General features: G+C 42.8%; 1 protein-coding gene across 1 annotated transcript in view; it reads left to right on the top strand.

Moving 5' to 3' along the window:
• The window catches only part of GRIA3 (glutamate ionotropic receptor AMPA type subunit 3), a 199254-nt gene that overhangs the window by 82637 nt on the left and 92277 nt on the right, over positions 1-24340 (top strand). Inside the window, exons 4-5 of the mRNA XM_033138270.1 lie at positions 5349-5536; positions 22771-22824. Of these exons, the coding sequence (XP_032994161.1) occupies positions 5349-5536; positions 22771-22824 (242 nt within the window). The remainder of the gene's footprint in view (positions 1-5348; positions 5537-22770; positions 22825-24340) is intronic.

Raw genomic sequence — 24340 nt, 5'->3', positions numbered from 1 at the left:
TGCTTACTCAGAAGTTAGTTCCACTGAGTCCCATTGATAATAAACCTGTGAGTCTTTAAAATTCCACAAGAAAACTGCTGTTTTTGCAACAACAGTGTAGCAGAAGAAGAAGAAGAAGAGTTTGGATTTGATATCCCGCTTTATCACTACCCGAAGGAGTCTCAAAGCGGCTAACATTCTCCTTTCCCTTCCTCCCCACAACAAACACTCTGTGAGGTGAGTGGGGCTGAGAGACTTCAGAGAAGTGTGACTAGCCCAAGGTCACCCAGCAGCTGCATGTGGAGGAGCGGGGACTCGAACCCGTTTCCCCAGATTACGAGTCTGCCGCTCTTAACCACTACACAACACTGTGTAGCACAGCTGTCACAGAATCATACAGTTGGAAGGGTACGGGGCGGGGGGCGTGTTCATCTAGTTCAACCCCTGGTGTGTCACAGTGGTCAAAGTGTTAGACTAGAAGAAGAAGAAGACCCAGGGTCAATTCCACACTCCCAAAACAAAGGTTGTGGGCTGTGCTTGGGCCAATCACTGTCTCTCAATCTAATCCAGGGGTCAGAAACCATTTTCAGCCATGGGGCGGTCCACCATCCCATGGGGGGGGGCAGACTATATTTTGAAGGGGGGAGAGAACGAATTCCTATGCCCCACAAATACGGTAACCTAGAGATGCATTTTAAATAAAAGGACACATTCTACTCATGTAAAAACACGCTGATTCCCGAACTGTCCACGGGCCAGATTGAGAAGGCAATTGGGTCACATCCGGCCCACGGGCCTTAGGTTGCCTACCCCAGCCATAGCTGTCACCCTTCCCTTTTTTTTTTTGCAGGAAATTCCCCTATCAGTACTATACTATACTATAGTACTGATAGGGGAATTTCCCACAAAAAAGGGAAGGTTGATAGCTATGACCCCTGATTTAATCTATCTCACAGGGTTGTTACATGGATAGAGTGGAGCAGAACAGAGCCCTGAGCTCACTGGGGAAAAGTCAGTAATAGGAATGTAATATATATATTTTTAAAAATAGCCATCCAGTGTCTCTCTCTATCTCTCTCCTTCACTGGAGATATTTAAGCAATCTCCTTGTGAGGCACTCTGTTCCATAGGCAAATAACTCTTGCTGTTAATGCATTTCACCCAATGTTTAGCTGAAATCTCAATAGCCGATATTGTTTGCATCCACACCACACATCGAAAGTACATTGAAAATACATGGCTTCACCCATGTTACACCTCTAACAAACTAGTTCTTGGGGATGGGGGGAGTCATGTGCTTTCAATGTGTCTTAAATGTGTGGCATGGATGTTGCCACTGATTACTTCGGTTTGCATTGATTCTCCTCCAGACTTGTCAGATCTTTGTACAGAAGCTGTCAGCAACTGAATCTGGACCTTATGCACACAAAGGGTATTTTTTTTACCCCACGGGTCACCAACATGGGCACACATCCTTGGTGTCCTCGGGGTCCCATCTCCACAAATAATTCTTGGGCCAAAAGAAGGCTCTTTTATCTCCTGGGAGGGGGAGATTTGTGGCTAAGACTGGGGAGAAATGTGTATTTAAAGTCAAATCTATCAAATCTGCACTTTTTTGAAACTGAGACATAGCTATATCCTTGTAAAAAAATTGTGATGAAGCTCTCAAAAAAAGGCATCTATCAGGAGAATATGTATTGAAAAATAAAGATAATAGTGAAAATAACACCAAAAATAATTGTATTCAGGCAAATTGCTTTCAAAAATGTCAAGTATTAGTCAAGTATAGGACTGCTATGGACATATAAAATGTGTCTATCGGGAGAAATTCACACTAAAATGCTGGTGGTTCATGTGCATTAAAAAAAAAAATCTGCAAATTGCTGCAATGTGTGAGGAACTGAATTTAAGACTGATAAAATAAGAAAGCTGAGAGGATCTAAACAGACAGATCCTTCCATCCCTAAATGTGACATTTCTCCAGTTTGCAAACATGCCCTTTGGCCCCCAAAGGCTGGTGACCTGGCTTTAACCACTGACCTATGCCTCCCCAAGAATATTGTCTCTGAAATTTTGGAAAGTATGAGTGCATACAACATCTGTGTGGCAGCGAAGCAAGACTCCAGGTATATTGGCAGGTTCCCTTAGGGACGAGATGTACAATATTAAACACTCCTTAAGCAAAAGCAATAAAAGGCCAATTTTTCCCCCACTTAGCTTAAAAAACCGGCATAAATTTCCCTTTAATTGCACTTGGAGTTTTCAATTATCAAAATGTCTCATTTGTAAGCTGTCTGCTAACCCAAGCCTTGTACCTGCTCGTTCTATAGCATGTAGCAGAATCGTAATGCTGTCTCAGACATCACAGCCATCTTTGTAAAATATGATGTTAAGGAAGGCTGGGTTCATTGTACCATACATATGTAAATGCCTCTCTTTCAGTGGTCTCGGGGGAGAGGGGAAGCCAGACCGTATTCCCAAGCACAGCATGTATTAATTGTACGGCAATAAAGTGCACACGTACGAACTCAAGAACGTTCAAGAAGCATTAAGCAACCAAAGTCAGGACATCATTAAGGGAACCAGAAAGCTCTGCTCAGAAGTTATATTTAAAAGATGCTGCAGTGGGAACTGCCTGGACTGAAGCTCTTTTACAAAGGGCAGACAACCCAACTTGTAAACCAGGTAATGTGAGGAGTAATTTTCAGCCCGAGGCCTACATTTCCTTCTGGGTGACCTTTTGAGGACCACTGGCCAGAAGCAGAAGTGGACAGAACAACAAATATAAATGATGTGAGCTCAACTGGTGTGTGGCTTGGGGAACAGTTTCACAGGCTGGACAGAGAGGCATTGTTGGCATCCATCTGTTTCAAGTGTGCATGCACACGAAAGCTCATACCAAGAACAAACTTAGTTGGTCTCTAAGATGCTACTGGAAGGATTTTTTATTATTATTATTTTGTAAGAGACAATAGAATGCACCTCCAGAGGTTAAGTCAACCCACTGGAGAATCATAGTGCCTGCTTGGGGATGCAGAAACCGGTAACTCAGAACTGCTGCCCCCTGTGAGAGCCAGTGTGGTGTAGTGGTTAAGAGTGGTAGACTCGTAATCTGGGGAACCAGGTTCGCGTCTCCGCTCCTCCACATGCAGCTGCTGGGTGACCTTGGGCCAGTCACACTTCTCTGAAGTCTCTCAGTCCCACTCACCTCGCAGAGTGTTTGTTGTGGGGGAGGAAGGGAAAGGAGAATGTTAGCCGCTTTGAGACTCCTTTGGGTAGTGAAAAGCGGGATATCAAATCCAAACTCTTCTTCTTCTTCTGTGTTGTTTTTGCTGTGTTAGCAGCACCAAAGTGATCTTCCACAGTGCGCAAGCCTGGGCAGTGTGTATGGAGGTCCTGGGCTGCCCAGATGACAAAACCCCCCTCTTAGCCTCACTGATGTGACCCAAAGCAATGCATTTGGCACCAGTTTGACTGCAGAAGTTGCTGGAAGGAGGCATACATGACACCATCCAACCATTTTAGGAACTCCACTCCAGATTTGTTTAGGGTTTACTCCTTCACCTTTTCTTCTTCCAAAGATATCCTGGCAAGGCAGCAGAGGTTTATGATCAGAGTTTTCCTTCTCCTAGTTGGGTTCCCTTCCCAAGCTGATGAGCCGATCTGCCCCTCACTTACCTACGCAGCACATGCAGAAACTGCCTCCTTAACTATTGGACCCACTATGGGTCTCATCCGCTCAATCCACTGGAGCCTGTCTTCACATGCAGGGGAAGTCGCTAACTCACTGAGAGTTTGAGACCCATTGGCCACCCTCACCTGGTTTAGCCAGCCAGTCAGAGCCCATGGAGAGCAACATCATACCACTTCAGACTCTCATGGCTTCGCAAAAAGAAACTTGGGAAATGTAGTTTGTTAAAGGTGCTGAGAGTTGTGAGGAAGCATTCCCCCATTCCCCTAACAGAGCTACAATTCTCTGTGTTCCCTGAAAAGAGGGGCTGAGTGTTACACCACTCTGAAAATTGTAGCTCTGCGAGTGGAATAGGGGTCTCCCTAACAACTTCTCAGTACCCTTAAGAGCCTACAGTCCCCAGGATTCTTTTGGGGAAGCTATGACTGTTTAAAATGGTATGGCACTGCTTGCAGAATAAAGTGCAGATGAGGCCTGTTAAATCCACCCACAGCCCTGGACTGAATCCCTATCATTAGTAAATAATGGCTTCTTAAATGAAGTCAGGGGACATTGCCCTCCTGCTATAAGAGACCATAGCAAGATTGCAGCCCCTCCCACCTAAAAAAAACTTCCATGCAGATAGCCTTCAAGAATGAGATTATTCTCCCCAGCTGTTCCACAATTAGCTCTCAGCAGTTTGCTCAAATTCAGTCTACATCCCAGCCACAGTTGTTCACAAGGAATGAATGGTCCACTTGCAAGCGTAAATTTCCCACTGTGCTGCTCTTTGTTCGTTTTATGCTGCCTCCCTGCTCTGCTGAAGCTGTTAAATGAGTCGATATTACCTTAATATGAGCTTTAAAGGTGTTATTTAATGCCATTACATTCTCCATTAAAAAGAAAGAAAGAAATGCACTACATGAAGGGGGGGGAACACACCTCTGAATACCAGTAAAACAAACATGTGTACATTACTTGCCTTGAGATAATTGCCACAATATTTTAATTGCCATTTTCTCCTTATGCAGAGCTCAGTCTGTGCTAGTTATGGGCCAGACCGCACCTCCCAATCAATTCCAGTACTGCTCCGTGCCACCTTGGAAAACTGATAACATCAAATGGAAGCTACTTCATGTAATATTAGGCTCCACCTGTATTATACATTCAAAGCAGTACCATACCACTTGAAACAGTCATGGTCTGCCCAAAGAATCACTTTTACTGCCTACCCACCTTTCCATCTCTGGCATGTGATTCCTGGAAGGTTGCGCAGAAGGGAATGTGGTCCATGGTCTGGAATAGATTCCCCCCGCAGCATCAAGCTGCTTCCACATGAGGTTATCTAAAGGAAGTTACAGAGTTTTGTTGGTGCGTGCGTGCGTGCTTGCGTGCTTACCTGGTCTATGGCAGCAGGATGAATGGGCTTGAAAATTGTCAAGGCACGTGTTAAATGTTTCATGGGCAATCTCTATGTCTTGGCAACTCTGCTAAATCCAGAGGGTTACTACAAGCAGGAGGGAAATTACAACTGGATTTCTATTTAACACAGAATGCTCGCAGGTCATTAATTTTACTGGGTTATAAACACTGCAGCTGTTTCCAGAAGAAGCAGGAGCTTTCTTTCCTTCTTTGTTTTTAAATCAACTTGTCCCCACTTTCTGTTTTTAAGTCTTCTTTCCCCCTTTTCTTTTCCCAGGATTTTCCATTCTTCAGGCAATTATGGAAGCCGCCGTGCAAAATAATTGGCAAGTGACGGCCCGATCTGTGGGAAGCATAAAAGATGTTCAGGAGTTCAAGGCAATCATTGAGGAAATGGACAAGCGGCAGGAGAAAAGATACTTGATCGACTGCGAGGTTGAAAGAATAAACACCATTTTGGAACAGGTAGGTTCCAAAGAGGCAAAAAGCTTCCCTTTTTGTAATGGGCATATCATTGTGCAACAGTTTTATACATAATGCACATTGCACTCCCCTTACCAAATGTGTGAATTGAAGGACTGGGCTGCCTGCTGTTGTTACCAAGCATTGTGAGCCATCCTGCATTGGGGCTGCAGCACCACTGTTGCCTATTCAGAAGAAATTTATGTTGGAGAGAGAGATTTGGGAGAGATTCTACTCTCCAAAAGCAGAGTTAAGCACAATGGTGATTGTTCCAAGCACATTAAAATTTTGTTAGATTTAAACTGGCTCTTATCCACCTTTAAACAAACATTCCATACAAAAAATACCAAGGCCAGAATAAATCACAGAAACTTAGCTTTGCAGATAAGTGACTGTTTTACTCATAAAGTTTCCAGAAGTTGCATCAAACGAGTCTCCATCTGCTGGCAGTATAATAAAGATGAAAAAGATTCCAGATGACTTAAAAATAAATGTACTTGGTTTTCTTACAAAAAGGATCATACACTATTTGGGTTAGCAAACATACAGGGTTTTACAGAGATTCAATTCATTTACATGCAGCATTTGCTGAGTTCGGAGAACAAAGAAAAGGGGGGGGAAGGAGGCAAAAGCTGTTGGGACGTACTCGCTGGCAACGAGCTCATGGCTCACCTTAACCCTTTTTTACATGCAAGGGTGAGTCAGTAACAATTTACTGCACCATCACTTTTTGTTCATTCATTATTTAAAGCATGTTTACCTTGATCTTCAGCCAAAAAGCCCTATTCCTTTTTGCCGGAAATGGCTTTTGCAGCCTGGCATGATGGTGGAGGGATGTAGTGCTGGCGTTCTGGCCTTGGGGGTGATTCCTACCCCATGTGGCTGTGCTGACAGCTGGGGAAAACTCATGAGACCCAGGAGCTAATTAGCACCAATATGGACTCTCAGGGGCAGGCCTCTACTGCAGACCTGAGTGAAGACTTCACTCCCATGGGAAGCTGCTTTATACTTAGACCAGTAATCCATCTGGTTCAATGTTGTCTACAATGAGTGGCAGCTGCTCTCCAGGATTTCAGGGAAACCTTACCTTGAGATACTGGGGAATGAAGATACAAAGCATGTTCTACCACTGAGCTATGGTCCTTTCCCAATTGTGCCCTGTTGTGACAACACATCTCTCATAACTCTGCATTTGAGATCTTTATTTCTAAATAGGGTTGTTAGAGAGGGCTGTTATATTTGTTTGTTTGTTTGTTTGTTTGTTTGTTTGTTTGTTTTAAGGTTGGGGAAGGGCTGGCAGAATATGCACTGGACTGTTTTTAAAGCTTGATCTGTGGCAATTTGGAATAAAATCATTGGATTAAAAGTGCACCATATGATAGATTATGAACCACCAGGGTTGTCCTCTTGCGCTTTCTGTGAAATGTAATCAGTGGTCATGGCGCTATCTAAATAATATATGAAGAATTCAATTTACTGAATCTAGTATTTGACTTTACAGCTTGGAATTTAATGGAAAGTACCAACTGCGGCCCAACTGTAAATTTGTTTACTAGGAAATCGGTCTCACTAAGTTCAGCAGGGCTTTCATTCCTGGGAAGCATGCTTAGGTTTGTTGCCAGAATTTCACAGAGCATTAGCATATTTTCCTGAGCAAATTTTCCATTATTGACTGATGGCAAACTAGCCTCTCCGCTATAAGCAATTCAGGAGAAGCGCTGAAGATGTGAATTGGTTCCGACAGCATTCAGCTCCAATCAAGCTGTGTGTTGAATCTGCGTGGGTAACTGGGGTGCGTGGGTCATATCCTGCTGCTTTTGAACTTAGCAGGAACATTGCAAGAGAGCCATGATGTTGAATTGCATTACAAAAAGCTAGGATTTTTGGTGATGGTTGGGAATTACCCATAAACACCCTTGGTTGTATTTTTCATCTGATTTACACTGAAGATCCTATAGGTTTATCTTCTGATTCTTTCATACAGATGTAGCAGAACTGCAGGTTTCTCAACCTGAAAGACCTGAAATAGGGTCTTTTCCAAACAATGGTACTGATTCCTGGTATTACTGGGAATCTGAACTAACAGTTATGAATGTAGCTCACACCTGCCCCAAAAGGGTTTGGTGGTCAGCACAAATTTGATAGTAGGGATGGGGGATAAATATGATTTAGTTCATATTTAAAGACTAACCTACTTAATTCTCACTTTCTGAAAAAATACACAAACAGAAACACAGCCATCTTTTAAAATTCATACTCCTCTGAAAGTTGGGATGCATTTCTTTAATCAAGTAAAGTGTACAAAAAGAAAATTGGAAACTGGGACAGAAGTGCTATCATTTTGATTCGTAAAACTAATGCAATAAATCACATGCCTGAATGCACCCAGGAAAAACTAAAATTATATTGAGAAGAGGGAACAGACTAGCACTATGTTGCTCTAGAAGACAGGATCCGAAGCAGTGGGTTTCTACTAATGTGGACCAGGAAAAAGACCTTGGGGTCGTATTGGATGGCTCCATGAAGATGTCAACCCTGTGTGTAGCAGCTGTGAAAAACGGGTGGCAGGTGTTGGGAAAAGTGCATTGTAGGGATCATTAGGAAAGCGGTTGAAAATGAAATTGCCATTGTCATAAGGTCATTATGCACATGTATTGTAAGCCTGCACTTGGAATACTGTGTACAGTTCTGGAGAGGATGAACAGGGAGAAGTCTGTGGTAATACTAAAACTGTGATAAATCCAATGAAACTGAATGTTGGAAGATTCAAGACAGAACGAATGAAAATACTGTGGAACCTTGGTTTTTGAATGGAAGACTGTTTAAGTTCCGAAACATTCAAAAACCAAGAACTCAATAAGGAAGCCACAAAACGGAAAAATTAATACGAAAAACTCAATACAGAAGCATTTGAAAATGGAAGCATTTAGGGAGTTTGAGTTCCGAATCGTTCGTCAACGGAGACATTCGAAAACCAAGGTTCCACTGTACTTATCCACACAGTGTATAGTTAAACTATGGAACGCTTAAAAATATATATTTGTTGAATATAAGAACAACATATAATCAAATACAAGCAATCAAATACAGTGTTCCCCTACCCCCCCCCCAAAAAAAAAAACAGCCCAAACTACGTCCAGGTAATTACATTAGTACTATAATCAACAACAACAAAATATTTCTACAGTTGTTGGTTAAAAAAAATATCATTCCACATGTTCCCATGTGTTATAGGTGGTTTAAATGCATGTTCTTTCTTTGATGCATATGTAATAAAGGAGGACCACGTTATGTAAAAGTTATGTAATTTCTCACGTTTTCTTTCACGTACCCTTTCTGCTAACTATTCCATCAAAATTAATTCCCAGACATAAGCATACCAAACTTCATATAGGTTCACGTTTAATGTCCTCCAGTGTCTAGCAACAGCAAGACGTGCTGCAGTTATAAGATGCACAATTAAGTCTTTGTCTCTAAGATCTTGTGCTTCATCTGCAAATATAGAAAGCAATGCTATTTTGGGATCTAAATTGATCAATTGAGATGTAATTTGTTCCATTTCCTGAAATATTTTTAACCAGAAGTTTTTAATCAATAGGCATTCCCACCACACGTGTTCCTTCATTCCCACAATTTCTCCAAAATTGTGGAGAAATATTTTTGTCTATTTTGCTTAGCAATGTGGGATGCAAGTACCATCTGTGGATTAGCTTTAAGGTGTTTTCTCTTTTTCGGGCAGAAATAGCTTGAAAGGGGGCTTTTTGCCACATTCCTTCCCACAAACCATCATCAATCTCTTCTCCCAAGTCTCTTTCCAATCTAGTCTTCAACATGGAAGGCTTTGAGGTTGAGAAGTTTACAATTGCTTTATAGATTAAAGCAATTAGACATTTACCCATTGGGTCTTTGGTATATAAAATATTTTCAAATGCAGTTAGTGACTTCGTCCCTTGTTTGCGGATTTCTGTGCTTCTTATAAAATGGAAGACTTGATGGATTACTATCCAATTGTGGGAAAAGTTTTGAACTATTTCTTATAGTATTAATCCAGACAATGGGGTGTTTTCTTTGTAAAAGTCTTTAAGCCAAAACAGGCCCACATTTTCACATTTTTCAAAGGGAAATGTTCTGTCTCTATTATAGAAAGTAGGGTGAAATGCCAATGGTATTACAGGAGAAGGCTGAGAGGCCATCCGTGGGAACCATTTCTTCCAAACTTTTAGATTAGATAATAAAAAAAGGGTTTTCTATCTCAGTAAATGTTTTTTTAATTAATTTGCCAAAATGGGATGCCTCTTATTGAATTCTGTTCATTTGGGTTTTCCATATTTAGCCAAGCTATTTGTTGAGATCCTTGGATTACCAGAAAAATGCTAAGTAGATGGGCTGCTGCATAGTACCACATGATATTAGGTACTGCCACGCCACCTCCTTTGGCTGGTTGATATAACACTTTATATGGTAACCTTGGCCTTTTATTCTGGTGTATAAATTTTAAAAGCATGTTTTGCCAATTTTGAATTTTTTTGTCTTCTATGGCTATTGGTAAGACTCTAAAGAGATAGAGGAGGCACGGCAGCACCATCATTTTTATAATGGCGATTCGGCCCAACCATGACAGCGAACCCTTGCTCCAAGTTTTCAGTTTTTGTCTAATCTCTTGGATCATTGGACCAAAATTAAGCTTTTCCAAATTTTGAAGGTTCCTGGGGATAATAACTCCTAAATATTTAAAATATTTCTGACAAAGTTTTATTCCAGTGGAACGCTGAAGTTGTAGTTGTGCTTCAGGTGGCATATGAATACATAGCAGGCCTGATTTGCTATAGTTAACACAAAAACCAGAGACCATTCCGTAAGCATCAAGGATTTTCATTACTGCCGGGAGACTTGTTCCGGGGCAAATCAGCATCAGAGCTATGTCATCTGCAAACATGTTCACCAGATGACTCTGCCCATTAATTTGTATTCCAGACACCTCAGGGTCTCCCCTAAGTGCTAGATCCAAGGGTTCCATGGCCAGGGCAAAAAGCAGGGGCGACAGTGGGCAGCCCTGCTTCGCGCCCTGGCCCATCAATATAGGCTCCGAGTGTATACCATTTATCAAAATATTTTGCGGTGCAATCCTGATATAAGGTAGTCAGCAGTGCAATGAATAGGGCTCCCGTGCCAAAACCTTGCAAGGTTTCAAAAAGAAAATTCCATTCAAGACGGTCAAATGCCTTCATTGCATCCAATGTAAGGATGGCTGTTGGTGCCAGTTGGTTTGATCCCCAGTATATTGCATTGAGGATCCTCCTAATTGGGGTAGTTATTGATCTTTGCCTAATAAAACCTGTCTGATCCGAATGTATATAATTTGGTACAATCGTCACTAACCTGTGTGCAATAATGTTTGTAAGTAATTTTAAATTAACATGGAACTATGGAACTCATTGCCATAACAGTGATGGCAACCAACTTGGGGTGATTTTTTTTTAAGGATTAAAAAAAATAATAAAAATTAAGACTATCAATGTCTACTAGCCATGAAGGCTATGTTCTACCTCCATTATTGGGGGGCAGTTTGCACCTGAATCCCAGTTGCTGGGAATCACAAGTGGGGAGAATGCTGTTGCACTTGTTGTGGGCTTCTTGTAGATATCCGGTTGACCACTGTGAGAACAGGAGGCTGGATGAGATGGCACTATGATCTAACCTAGCAAACTCTTCTTAAGTTCTTATGAATGGTTTCTTATTACATCTGAATTGGGCCTCTAGCACCCATGATGAGTAGAGTTTAACTATGGAACTGACTGTCACAGAATATAGTCATGACCACAAGCTTAGATGGGTTTTTGGTTTTTGGTTTTTAAGGGGATTTGATAAATCCATGGTGGAAAAAGCTACCAATGGCATGGTGGCTATATGCTACTTCCAGGATCAGAGACACCATGTTATTGCTTCACTGTCGAAGGCAGTATGTGCCTGAATGCCAGTTGTTGGGAAGGGTGCTGTTTCACTCAGGCGCTGGTTATAAGCTTCCTAGAGGCATCACTCCCTCTAATAGCAAACTCGTGATGAGTATCAAAAGGACTGGTGTCAAAGCAGGGCTAAGAGGAAACAAGACCTGTCTCCAAGCAGGTGCCATCAAGATATTTAGAACTATTAAATTTGCTCCCACAAGAAGTAGCAATGGCCACCAACATAGATGGCTTTAAAGGGTCATTAGACAAATTCATGATGGACAAGACTGTCAATGGTTACTAGCTGTGCTCAGTCTCCACTGTCAGAAGCAGTATGTCTCTGAACACCAGTTGCAGGGAAACACACTCAGGACCTGCTTGCAAGCTTCCTAGTGGCATGTGATCGGCCACAGTGAGAATAGGAGGCAGGTTTATGTGGTCTATTCTCACAGTGAGAATAGGACGCTGGCCTTGTCCAGAAGGGCTCTGTCCTTAATAGCCAGGATGCTGCTGCCACTGCACTGCTGCCAGTATGTTTCCGAGCACAATTCATAGTGTTGGTGCTGACCTTTCAAGCCCTAAATGGCCTTGGCCCGGTATACCTGGGCTGCATCAATAGGAGTATATTCTGGGCTGCATCAATAGGAGTATAGCGTCTAGATCAAGGGAAGTAATAGTACCACTGTATCTGGTCAGACCTCACCTGGAATACTGTGTCCAGTTCTGGGCACCACAGTTCAAGATGGATACTGACAAGCTGGAATGTGTCCAGAGGAGGGCAACCAAAATGGTCAAAGGCCTGGAAACGATGCCTTGTGAGGAACGGCTTAGGGAGCTGGGTATGTTTAGCCTGGAGAAGAGAAGGTTAAGGGGTGATATGATAGCCATGTTCAAATATATAAAAGGATGTCATATAGAGGAGGTAGAAAGGTTGTTTTCTGCTGCTCCAGAGAAGCGGACACGGGGCAATGGATTCAAACTACAAGAAAGAATATTCCACCTAAACATTAGGAAGAATTTCCTGACAGTAAGAGCTGTTCGACAGTGGAATTTGCTCCCAAGGAGTGTGGTGGAGTTTCCTTCTTTGGAGGTCTTTAAGTGGAGGCTTGACAGCCATCTGTCAGGAATGCTTTGATGGTGTTTCCTGCTTGGCAGGGGGTTGGACTGGATGGCCCTTGTGGTCTCTTCCAACTCTATTATTCTATGATTCTATGGTTCTATGATTCTACCTAAAGGAGCACCTCCACCCCCACCATTCACACTGGACACTGAGGTCCAGCGCCAAGGGCCTTGTGGCGGTTCCCTTCCTACGAGAAGTGAGGTTATGGGGAACCAGGCAGAGGGCCTTCTCAGTGGTGGTGCCCACCCTGTGGAACACCCTCCCATCAGATGTCAAAGAAATAAACAACTATCTGACATTCAGAAGACATCTGAAGGCAGCCCTGTTTAGGGAAGCTTTTAATGACTGATGTTTAATGTATTTTTAATCTTTTGTCGGAATCCACCCAGAGTGGCTGGGGAAACCCAGCCAGATGGGCGGGGTATAAATAATAATTTTTTATGATTATTATATCTTCCACCCGAGGTGCTCAACTCATTCTGCCTCGTGGCAACAATCTGCACTAAGAGCCATGGCTTGCTTTCCCATTCAGGATTGATCTACCCCTGGGTTTACTGCTGTGTGATTTACATTTTTATTTCTTTGAAAGTGTTTGCTTCCTTATTTCCAGCTCAACTCCTTATCACCACACAAGGTAAATAAATAAATAAATAAATAAATAAATAAATAAATAAATAAGACAATCTCAGGGAAATATTAAACACTTCTTAGATCTCTGCAGTAGGGATAGTCAAGGGGAAAAGGAGATGTCCTTTCTTCTTGGCAACTGGGTTTGGCTGATAATGCAGCACTGTGGGGTAGGATAACTCTGGATTTGCATATTTTGGATTGTCTTTTTCCATTAAGCTTAGAAGGGAATTTACCCAGCCAAAGGAAAGGAAAGCAAGCAAAAGAATTGAAATGAATTATATATGCTGTTGGTGCTTTTCGCTTCCTCTGGAGAATGAGTTTAGCATGTGCTTTCACACATTCTTGATCACTGTGGCACCATTTCTCAGACATTTAAAATGGTAGCTTCATTTCACTCTTATGTCTTGAAGATTTTATTTATTTATTTATTTATTTATAAAGCTAGAATTAAGCATTCTGTGAGTCAAGCCCAGAATGCCTTATTTGGATGCAGGGCAAGGTCGGTCCCAAATCAATGTACGACAAAGTCCAGCGTGGCTAACTTGAATTCCTCTGGTTTCAGCCCACTAACTCCTGCAGAGGCATAATGGCATAATGGGAGGAGTCTTCTCTGAGAGTGGTTCATTTTACATGGTGTGGAAACAGTGGGCAGGGAGAGGTTCCTCTCCTCCCTATCTCATTAGCAGTAGAACTTGGATTCACCCAATGAAGCTAATTGGTGATTGAGTCAGGACAAACAAAGGGAGTCACTTCACCCAGTGCCTAACTCGTTTATGAGATGAGCTGCCGCAAAAAGAGGTGGTGACAATCACTTGAATTCGAAGCCTTTAAAGGAGGACATGACAAACTCATTGCTACTTTTAAAACAGTGAAGGGGGGTGGGAAACAGTAAAGGACATTTTCTAATGAATGTAGTAGATGGAGTATAACAATATGTCATGGGGCCCTGAGTAACAACAGTATGTGAATGTGGATAGAATGAAGGAGCATATTCCTGTCTTATACTGAGTCAGATACTTGGTCCTTCACCCTCAGTACTGTCCACATTGAGTGGGAGAAGCTCTCCAGGATTTCAGCATGGAGCCTCTCTTGGTTCTACCTAGAGTTTCCAGGAACTGAATCTGTCATATTCTGCATACAAAGCAAGTACTCTACTACTGAATTATGGCCCTTCCCAGTCACGTCCCGCATCTCCTCCAAAAGAAAATATAGAAACTGTGATTTAACAGGTACAGGCATGTGCCAGAAAAAATAGAGGCAGGCCCTGGTAGATATGGACAGTTGAGATATAGGGCTGCAAACGAGAATGCTCCTGTGAAATATATGCAGTGCTGTTTGCATTTACATCAGTTGTAGTCTGGAGGGCTACCCCCAGTCTGCACATATGGGACTTGTGCAGCCCTACGTGGAGATGATGGGGAATGAAACTGAAACTTTCTGCATGCAAAGATGTTACTCTAGCACTGAGCTTCAACCCGTCCCCTGCTCCACAGGCACACCACTGTTTTCACCTGTGAAACATTGGACGGCAATGGCAGACTCCGGGGCTTTAAAATTTCAGTGCCACCTCTCACCTTCTGTTGTTCATCATTGTTGCAGCACCCAATGCAAGCAAACTGGGCACAAAAATGCTGCAACATGGGAAAACGGCAGAAAAAAACCATACCCAAAATTGTGTGGCTATGTGCTTCCCTCATCAGCCACCCCATCAGTTAAAAATGTGTTCCTACATCAGCCACTACTGTGCTTGCTCACAGAGAGAAGCTCTTACTGTCTCCCCTCCATCTAGAATGGAAGGGGGGGTCGTTGTCCAAGCCTAGCTTCCAATAAAATGTTGGCATTTTTTTAGGGGAAAGAAAGACAGGCTGAGCCAGTGCAAACAATGGCCAAGCAGGAAAAGCAAACTGTTTCCTGAGCATTGTGGGCTTTTGAAGGGATATGTACTGAGGTAGTGGTGGGCACACTCGCACAGTTGCTGCATTGGGCACCCCTGCTGTAAGCCTAAAAAAACTCAGTGGTGCCATGCAGCAAATGCTCTATTCCAGTCCTAACATTTACATCTTTATTCAGCTTAAAATGAAAGATCATACATGTTGTTATCTTTGTAGGCATTACCTTAATTTCTGCATCTGTCTCTCAACTCAAGCATTGGGGTGGAAACTTCACTCGCAAGCAGAGTCACTCCTTAATTAGTTTCCAAGGCAACCTCTGGGGGGGGGGAGAGGAACTTGGTTAAACTGAGTAGGAGAAGGCAGAAGAAAACATGGCAATGTCAAATGATAAGATAATGCCCTAAGAATCGGCTTTTTGCAAGTAGCTCGGTAGATGGAGCATTTGCTCCATGTGCAAAAGATCCCAAGTTCAATCCCCAGCCTCTGCAAGAATGATTTCAGAAGATCCCTGATTGGAAATCGGAAGAGCCTCTACCAGTCAGTGTAGACAGAACTGAGCTAGCTGCACCAATGATCTGACTCAGTAGAAAGCAGCTTCCTATTCTGCAACAGCTCTTCCTTCCAATGAATGTGTCCAGAAGAAAGAGGTGAAAATCTCCTCCTGGTTCTTTATCCCACTTGGTTCTTGTGTTACACTTCATATAGTTCTAGGTTCTCCTATGTAGAAAAAGTGACACGTGAATTTCATGTGAGAAAATGCAAAGCCACCAAACCCCCCCCCCCCCAACTGCTTCCTTGAAAGTAAATCTTCCAGTGGGTAAAAACCCCAACCACTACATGTTATGGTTCAGGTTTTTCCAAGGAGCAATCTTCCATTTACTTTATCTATTAAATGTATTTGTATTCCACTCACAGTTTCTTCCAGTGTCTCTGGGTAACTTACATAGCCTGCTTTCCTTATATTGTCACATCAACTTTGTGAGGTAGATTAGGACGAGAGTTAGTGAGTTGCTCAAGGGCTCCCAGTGAAAGATGCCAACTACATAAATTAACTCTACCCCCTTAACAGCAGGTGGGCATATAAAAATAAAAATTAAGTAGACAGGGATTTTTCCTGGTGCTGAGGAAGAGTAATAGGGAAAATTCCCCAGGAACTATCCAAAGTTTTCTGAACTGTCACCCTTTCCAAGTAAGATGCAATCACATATCAGCAAAATCAGGTTGCATAATTTTAGTTGATTGGGAAGTTTTACACAACAAACCTGCTTCCTCCAAAAGGTTGGGATTTTTAAGCTAAAGAATGGGAGAAATGCACTGAAAAATGTGGGATAACACTTGCCTTGGCTCAATGTCATCGAATGTGTCTGCAAACAAATCAGAAGGAATGTTTATGAAATATGGTAGCTGGCAACGTCTAATCTCCTGCACAAGCAAATCAGGACGAATGCTCAATAAATGGGTCATCGGGAAGTGCCCTGACATGAAAACTCTGTTTCATTTTACATCCTACTTGCTGCTCCTGGAGAAGTTGTAAGTTAGGTTTCCTAAAACCACAGCTGGGCAGAATGCTATTATCTCAGAAATAATATTTTTTGAAACAGTGCTGCCTTAGATGAATCCCAATTCCCCAGGGTTATATTAAGTTTGCCCAGCTGATCTCATCCTCTGTTATAGCCTTCGCCATCCTGGTTCACCCCTAGACTTTTGGACTACAGCTCCCATCAACCCCAACCAGCGTGACCAATTGTTGGGGATGATGGGAGTCCTGTCCAAATCATTGGGCACGAACCAGATTGGGGAAGTCTGCTCTAATTGTTTCAAAAACAACAACACAGGAGTGCCTAGGAAGCCTAACATACAGAAAAATCTTCTTTAAATGCCTTAATTCCAATGTGAATGTTACATGCACATTTTGGCTATTTGTTAGATGCCACCTTTAGCACTGCAGTCATAAAGGAAGAGCAGCCTATTCATTTTTTAAAATAAAATAATGAACTAAAACAAAAAATGGTAGACCACACAGAAGGTTCCAGTGAAAACAAACAAAGAAAGAAAAACTGCAAGACTGTAATCAGGCTATGCTTATTTGGGTGCATCTTATAACCATTTTCAGTAACCCGTAAAAACTGCTGCCTGTCCGTTGGAATAGTACTTCATTGTATGCTGTTTCTGCAGAATGAGAAAAATGCATTGGAGCAGGTCGATCTCTCATTGCCACCCCTGCTTAAGAGGCATATTTCTATGAGTTGTCACTTACCGCAAAACCCATGAAAATCTTTAGCAATGCCGTGTGTCATCTTTGATATTTTATCTGGTGGGAAAATATAATGGGCTCAGGAATATCTGAAATGTCACCTGCGGAAGTGGCAAATAGAAAAAAGAAAACACAGCAGCAAATGGTTTAACCCTCGTTTTAAAAGATAAGCATGGAACATTAGGCATTGATAGATCTGGGGAGCTGAAAGCAATGCATTCACAGTGTCTATCCTATATCCTTCAATAAAACTATTGTTGACACAGTTCCAGGGCTGGCACTAGGCCGGAGTGGGCCCTCAGAACAGGAGGGGCCTCCATGCCCCCACTTTCCCTGGCCTACCCCATTATATATGCCTTTCTTCCTTTCTCTTCTAGAAAATTGTGTAAATGATACAGTTCTCTGCAGTCCTGGTGGTTTTTCAGCATCACCCACCCTCCAAATATCCCAGTGTTTTCCATACCCACTTAACAGCAACAGACACACTTCCATCATCTCATAAGCCCATCTTTGTCCCAGGAATTCCCAGTGTGTTGAGGGAAAGCAAAGATCGTGGCTGGAAAGCTTCTGAGATGAGAGTTCAGTGTATGTTACTGAGTATCAACAAGGGAAGGGAGGATGAAAAGCCACAAGGGCTGCAGAGCAATTAGACCATGGGTAGGCAACCTAAGGCCTGGGGGCCAGGTGCGGCCCAATCACCTTCTCAATCTGGTCCAGGAATCAGCATGTTTTTACATGAGTAGAATGTGTGCTTTTATTTAAAAAGCATCTCTGGGTTATTTGTGGGGCATAGGAATTTGTTCATATATTTTTTTTCTTCAAAATATAGTCTGGCCCACCACATGGTCTGAGGGACGGTGGACCGGCCCACGGCTGAAAAAGGATTAGACTCTATACCACCAAGTTTCCATAACCCGGTGATAAAAAAAAACTCTTTCTTTCCTCTAAAAAAAAACCATAAACCAGAGAGGATGATCTGGGTTCCACTGGGCTCCATGGGGCACACCAACCCATTGCTGGCACCAGCATTGTACAATTCTATAACACAGCCACAAGTTGGAAATTATGGAATTCATCCATGGGCAGAGGAGTGAGCAGATCAGTTGTGCCTACCTCTAGATTTCTTATGAAGTACCTTGGTTTACGAACTTAATCCGTTCCGGAAATCCGTTCTTAAACCAAGGCGTGCTTTCCCATAGCAGTGGGGGACTCAATTTGCAAATGGAACACACTCAACAGGAAGCGAAACATGTTCTGTTTCCAAGGCAAAGTTCACAAACCAAAACACTTCCTTCCGTGTTTGCAGCGTTCTTAATCCAAGTTGTTCATAAACTAAGCTGTTCTTAAACCAAGGTGCCACTGTACTTAATTTCTTAAGGGTTAATGCTAAAGAGGCTTCTGTTGTTGTTTACCTGCCTTTCTTGCACAATCAAAACAAACAAACCGGCTAAGCTAAGGAGCTGAACAAAGATTCTCTGCTCTCATTGTAACAATTCTGTCTGTTTTCCCTCTAGGTTGCTAGACTCAAAAAAATGTATACACAGTTGACAAGATTTATATGTTCTGCTTCTGTATTTCTGCTTTGTGGAAAGGCATTATCAAATTCATTTGCTCCTGTAGGGCCAACGCCAGTGTGGCTGATTGGTTCTGATAAGCTTGCCTCTCCTTCAATTCAGATTGCTGCAATGTTTTCTCGGGCTTACATGCCGTTAGCTCTAGGCTAGGAAGATGTGCTGAATTCTAAAAGTACTATTAGGGCCTAATTAAGTCATTTTCCCTCTAACGAGCTTCGATTTCACCACATATATAAAACAAAACCTGTTAAGTTTCTTCTGGAAATGCTGCTATTTTCTCAAGCAGGGTTTTGGCCACTGCTGCACAGTGATCTTAGAACCACATGATGCTTTCAGACTCTCTGCAGGAAATCTATTACATTTCACAGAAGCTATACAGAGTGTCAGGTGCCCTGTGCCACAGGCACAGCAAGGCAGGGGCTGGGTAGGGCAATATCAGAGCAATGAACTGAACAGACGTAGTGGAATAAGGAGGAAGTTTCAGGGTGCAGATTCAGGGTGCCAGGGGAGCCAACTTGAATAAAATTTGGAGGGGACCCAGGTGACAACCCGCCCTACACAATCGATCACAAGATGCAGCACGCACACACCATTTGAATGGCAGTGTCCATCAATTTTTTTTGGGGGGGGGATATTTTATTAGGGGGCTGAAGCGACCTCAGCCCCAAGAGGTTGGCTCCTATGCTACCACTAATGTATGGTGAGGCACCCAGGTTGCCTGGTCTCTTCTACGATGCCTCCTGTATACCTTAAAAAGGTAAAGGTACCCCTGGCCATTAGGTCCAGTCGTGGACGACTCTGGGGTTGCGGCACTCCTCTTGCTCTATAGGCTGAAGGAGCCGGCGTTTGTCTGCAGGCAGCTTCCAGGTTATATGGCCAGCATGACTAAGCTGCTACTGGCGAACCAGAGCAGTGCACGGAAACACCGTTTACCTTCCCGTTGGAGTGGTACCTATTTATCTACTTGAACTTTGACGTGCTTTCAAACTGCTAGGTTGGCAGGAGCTGGGACTGAGGAATAGGAGCTCACCCCATCGCGGGGATTCGAACCGCCAACCTTCAGATTGGCAAGCCCTAGGATCTGTGGTTTAGACTACAGCGCCACCTGCACCCCCCTGTATACCTTAGTTCCTCATTATTGGGAGTGCCTTTTGAGTCAATCAACACTTTTTTTAAAAAAGGAAAAGAAAAAAAGGATTCTGATCTCTGCAAGTTGTTATTGGTTTAGTTGACACCAACCATCTTGGTCTACCTTATCACTTTGCTTTACTGACTTTGAAACTTGCAGGGTGTGTATGCTGGGGCTGCCATATTTCAAACAGTGAAAGCTGTTGACTTTTTTTGCGAAGTTGTTGAGCTTTGGGGGCAAAAACGCAAAAAAAAAAAAAACCACTTTTAAAGCTATTTTTTATGGGAAGATGGCAAAACAGCACTGCCAACATGGGCTGCCATACGTCCGGATTTTACCCTGATTTGCACCTGGACAGTGCTGCAGTATTCTGGATATGTCCAGGCAACCCTAGTGTATACGTGCACATACAATTGTTAACATATTCCTGGTGTTCTTATTGTGCAGCTGAGCACATCATTTAAAAAAACCCTCAGATATGCCATCAACGAGCAGAGTCCTGCCTTAGTTTCAAAACAGCTTTGCCAAATAGAGGGTAATTAATGAACTGTTTGCCGTTTGCACATAGAAATGACTGGATTCGGGTGTGTGGGTAGCAGACATTCAAAGAGCAGCTGCAAAAGATTGTTCCCACTTAATCCTGGCAAGAGAAAGACAAACTAAATGTAATAACATGGCATTTTCTATGTAGAAGCAGAGGGAAAGGTAGGGCAGGTTCTGGTTTTTTTCCAATAGAATTATCTGTCTCTGAAATCTAAATGAGCACTGCTTCATTCTGATTATTAACTTTGCCTTCCAGTATATATTTTGAAAAGTTGTTTGTCCATCTGCTATGCATTTGAACACCTCTTAAGATCATGTCACCAAAATCTGCACATATCAGATATTAGGAATTTGTGAACCTCCAGATCTTCTTGGACCGCAGGTCCCATCAATTCTGACTGAGGCTAATGGCTGTTAGAGTTCGACAACATCTGGAGGGCCCCAGGTTTCCCATCCCTTGTCTGTATAAAAATATAAAAGTATAGTATTTGGGGACAGATCATTGGTCCATCTAGCTAGTACTGACTGCTCTGATTGGCAAAGGATGTCCAAGGTCTCAGGAATAACAGCTTTTTAACTGGAGGTGCCAGGGATTGAACCTGAATCCTTCTGCATGCAACATCTACTGCTGAGCCACGGGTTTACAATTTTGTCTAACTTCACAGTTACAGAACACATAAGTTTAGTCAATTCTGCATTACACATGCATGTACTACATGCAAGATTCAAAAGAAAGAGATAACATTACGGAGCAGACTCCTATTTCCTACACATTTTTCTGGTGTGGTCTCCAGGTATCACGTTTGGACTGCAGGCTGGATGTTGGTCATCCATTATGCTTGAACCTGTGAGTGTGGCACTGGCTTTGGACTTATAGAGGTTACCAACCTAGCTTAATTACTCCCTCTGCCAATAATAACTGCTCTGTGCTGACCAATAAGACACAGGGACAGTGCTGCAGAGGCAAAATCTCTGGAAAAGATGGAACAGCTTTGTTTAAAGTACTTAACAACACATGCCTCATTCCTTAACAACTCAAGGAGATTTCTCCATGGAAACCTAACCACATATCTTGTGAGTCATTGTATTGTTCTGTGCCAAGAACTTCCAAGGTTCCCAGGAGTACTGTGGCTCAAGGAGATATGGAAGCCTTGTCGGTGGTCTTTTGCCTGTTCTGTAGATACAAGTCAACACTTAGATGCCACTTACAGGTGGGTAGCCGTGCTGGTCTGCCATAGTCGAAACAAAATAGAAAATTCTTTCCAGTAGCACCTTAGAGACCAACTGAGTTTGTTCTTGGTATGAGCTTTCGTGTGCATGCACACTTCTTCAGATACTTCTTAGATGCCACTGTCACCAAGCAATGGATGTTCATTTGTGAAGTTGCCCTAAGTATAGGTTGCCAAGAGAGCTTGTTGAGCACTTTTCTTGGTAAGGAAAGTGAGAAGTGTCATTTGGACAAAAGTTGGGGAGCGGCCATTGTTCAGTGGTAGAGCATCTGCTCTGCATGCAGAAGGTCACAAGTTCAATCCTATCATCTCTAGTTAAGGCAAGGAGATAACTCTTTCTGAACCATTGGAGAGCCACTGCTAGTTATTGTGGATAATATGGCGGTGGGTAGACCAGTGCTTTCATTCAGTATGTTCCTATGATGCATCCCATGCAGGATCCACATTAAGGAGTTCCTTCCACCACCAGCACCCCAAAAATCTGTAGACTCCATGTTTCTTTTGCAGTCAACAGTTCCAAGCAGAGATCCATGCAAGACTAGACAGAGATTAATATGTTGCTTACATGAACGTGTTCTGTAACCAGTCAAGGAGTCCTCACCATTCTCATCATCTGTGCAAGGCTAACATGACCTGGGGAATAGGCACACATGATCACAAAGTAGAAATCTATCATCAGATGCATTCCAGCACAAGGTTCCATTCATTTCAAAAATGGAATTTGCATGGGAGAAGTCCTTTGTTGTGAGTTTTTGTGCAACACTTCCCTAAGTGGAAGGTAATGTGAATAGCAGGGGCACCACAGAAATCCTTGCACATGTGCTTCAAAGTCAACATCACCTTATGTTTGCCTTTTTATTCATGTGGAATTTCCTGCAGCTAAATAATGTGTTTTCCCCCCTTTCTTTATTCCTTATACAGGTTGCAACCCTTAGTAAACATTCCAGAAGTTATCACTACATGCTTGCTAATCTGGTAAGACCTTCTGTCTCTCTCTCCCTCCCTCTCTCTCTATCTATTTATCTATCAATGTAGGAGATTTAGCATGACTGCGGGAAATAACATACTGACCTTTAAGTCATGCCATTCCTAATTGCCCAAGCAAACTGAAGGGTGGTCACTAGAATCTGATGAATTGTGTGCAGCTAGTTCCATATTCCCAGGATTAATGTTTCAAACCACCTCATTCTTTCCCGTCTCGCTCCCAATAAAAGCAAGAGTGGTACACCAGTCAGGAAGCTAGCTTAGCAGCCCTTCCCCATCCAGGGAGCTGTTTCTGATGAATACATCCTATCCAGATCACAATAAGCAATCCTTACACACAACCCAAACAATTCAGGCTGTATCTGGAGCCCTCTGTCCAGTTCAAAAGACACTGACAAACTGGGATAAGTCTAGAGGTGGGTTACTAGTGCCTCGTCCTTTAAAGAGCCATGCTTCCCCCCAAAGAATCCTGGAAACTGTAGGTTGTTAGGGGTGCTGAGAGTTGTTTGGAGGCCCCTTTTCCCCTCACACAGCTACAATTTCCAGAGTCCCCTGCGAAGAGGGGTTGACAAACCACTATGAGAACTGAAGTACAGTGGTGCCCCGCTAGACGAAAATAATTCGTTCTACGAATTTTTTCGTCTAGCAGTTTTTTTGTCTAGCGAAGCGGCAATGCAAACCGCGGTTTTTGCTAGACGAAAAAAAAGACGAAAAATTTTCGTCTTGCGAGGCAGCCCCATAGACTTTTCTGTCCTGCGGGGCAGCCTCCCGCTAGACGAATGCCTTCGTCTAGCGAGTTTTTCGTCTAGCGAGGCATTCGTCTAGCGGGACACCACTGTACTTCTTTACATACATACAGTACATACAGTAGTTAATTCACTCTTTTGCCTGAGGCAGTGATGGTCTCCAACTTGGAGGACATATATATATATATATAAATATATATATATATATATATATATATATATATATCTGGACAAATTCATGGCAGATAAGGCCCTCAGTGGCTACTGGCCATGATATCTAAACTCCATAGTCAGAAGAAGTGTGCTTCTGAATACCAGTTGCTGGAAACCACAGGAGAGGAGGTTGTTGCATTCTGGTCCTCCTTGCAGGTTTCATACAGCCATCTGGTTGGCTGCTATGAGCACAGGATGCTGGACTAGATGGGCTATTGGCCTGATCCAGCCAGGATCTTGTTATCCTCTCTTAAATTGAGCCCAGAAGGGAATAGGCAGCCAGTGAAGACTGAAATCTTGGCAAATTTCTTTTGTATTTAAGGGACATTTCAAAAAGGTTCCATTGAGCATGTGCAAAGCTCAAGGCATTTCTAAAGCACCTATTTGAATCCTGGCCAGAATGTATTTCCCAGCCCTTGATGTGTGGCTTTGGAACAATGCTGGAACTGGGATGTCGTAATCATTTGTACTCAGTGACTGCCTCTTGGCTTTTTACTGAAGCTTCCCTGCCCTAATAATCTGAAACTAATTCATAATTTGTATTTCAT

This window comes from Lacerta agilis, chromosome Z (assembly GCF_009819535.1).
Source record: "Lacerta agilis isolate rLacAgi1 chromosome Z, rLacAgi1.pri, whole genome shotgun sequence".
Lineage (NCBI taxonomy): Eukaryota > Metazoa > Chordata > Lepidosauria > Squamata > Lacertidae > Lacerta > Lacerta agilis.
Note: the sequence above shows the minus strand (reverse complement) of the source record. Positions and strands in the feature narration are given on the sequence as shown.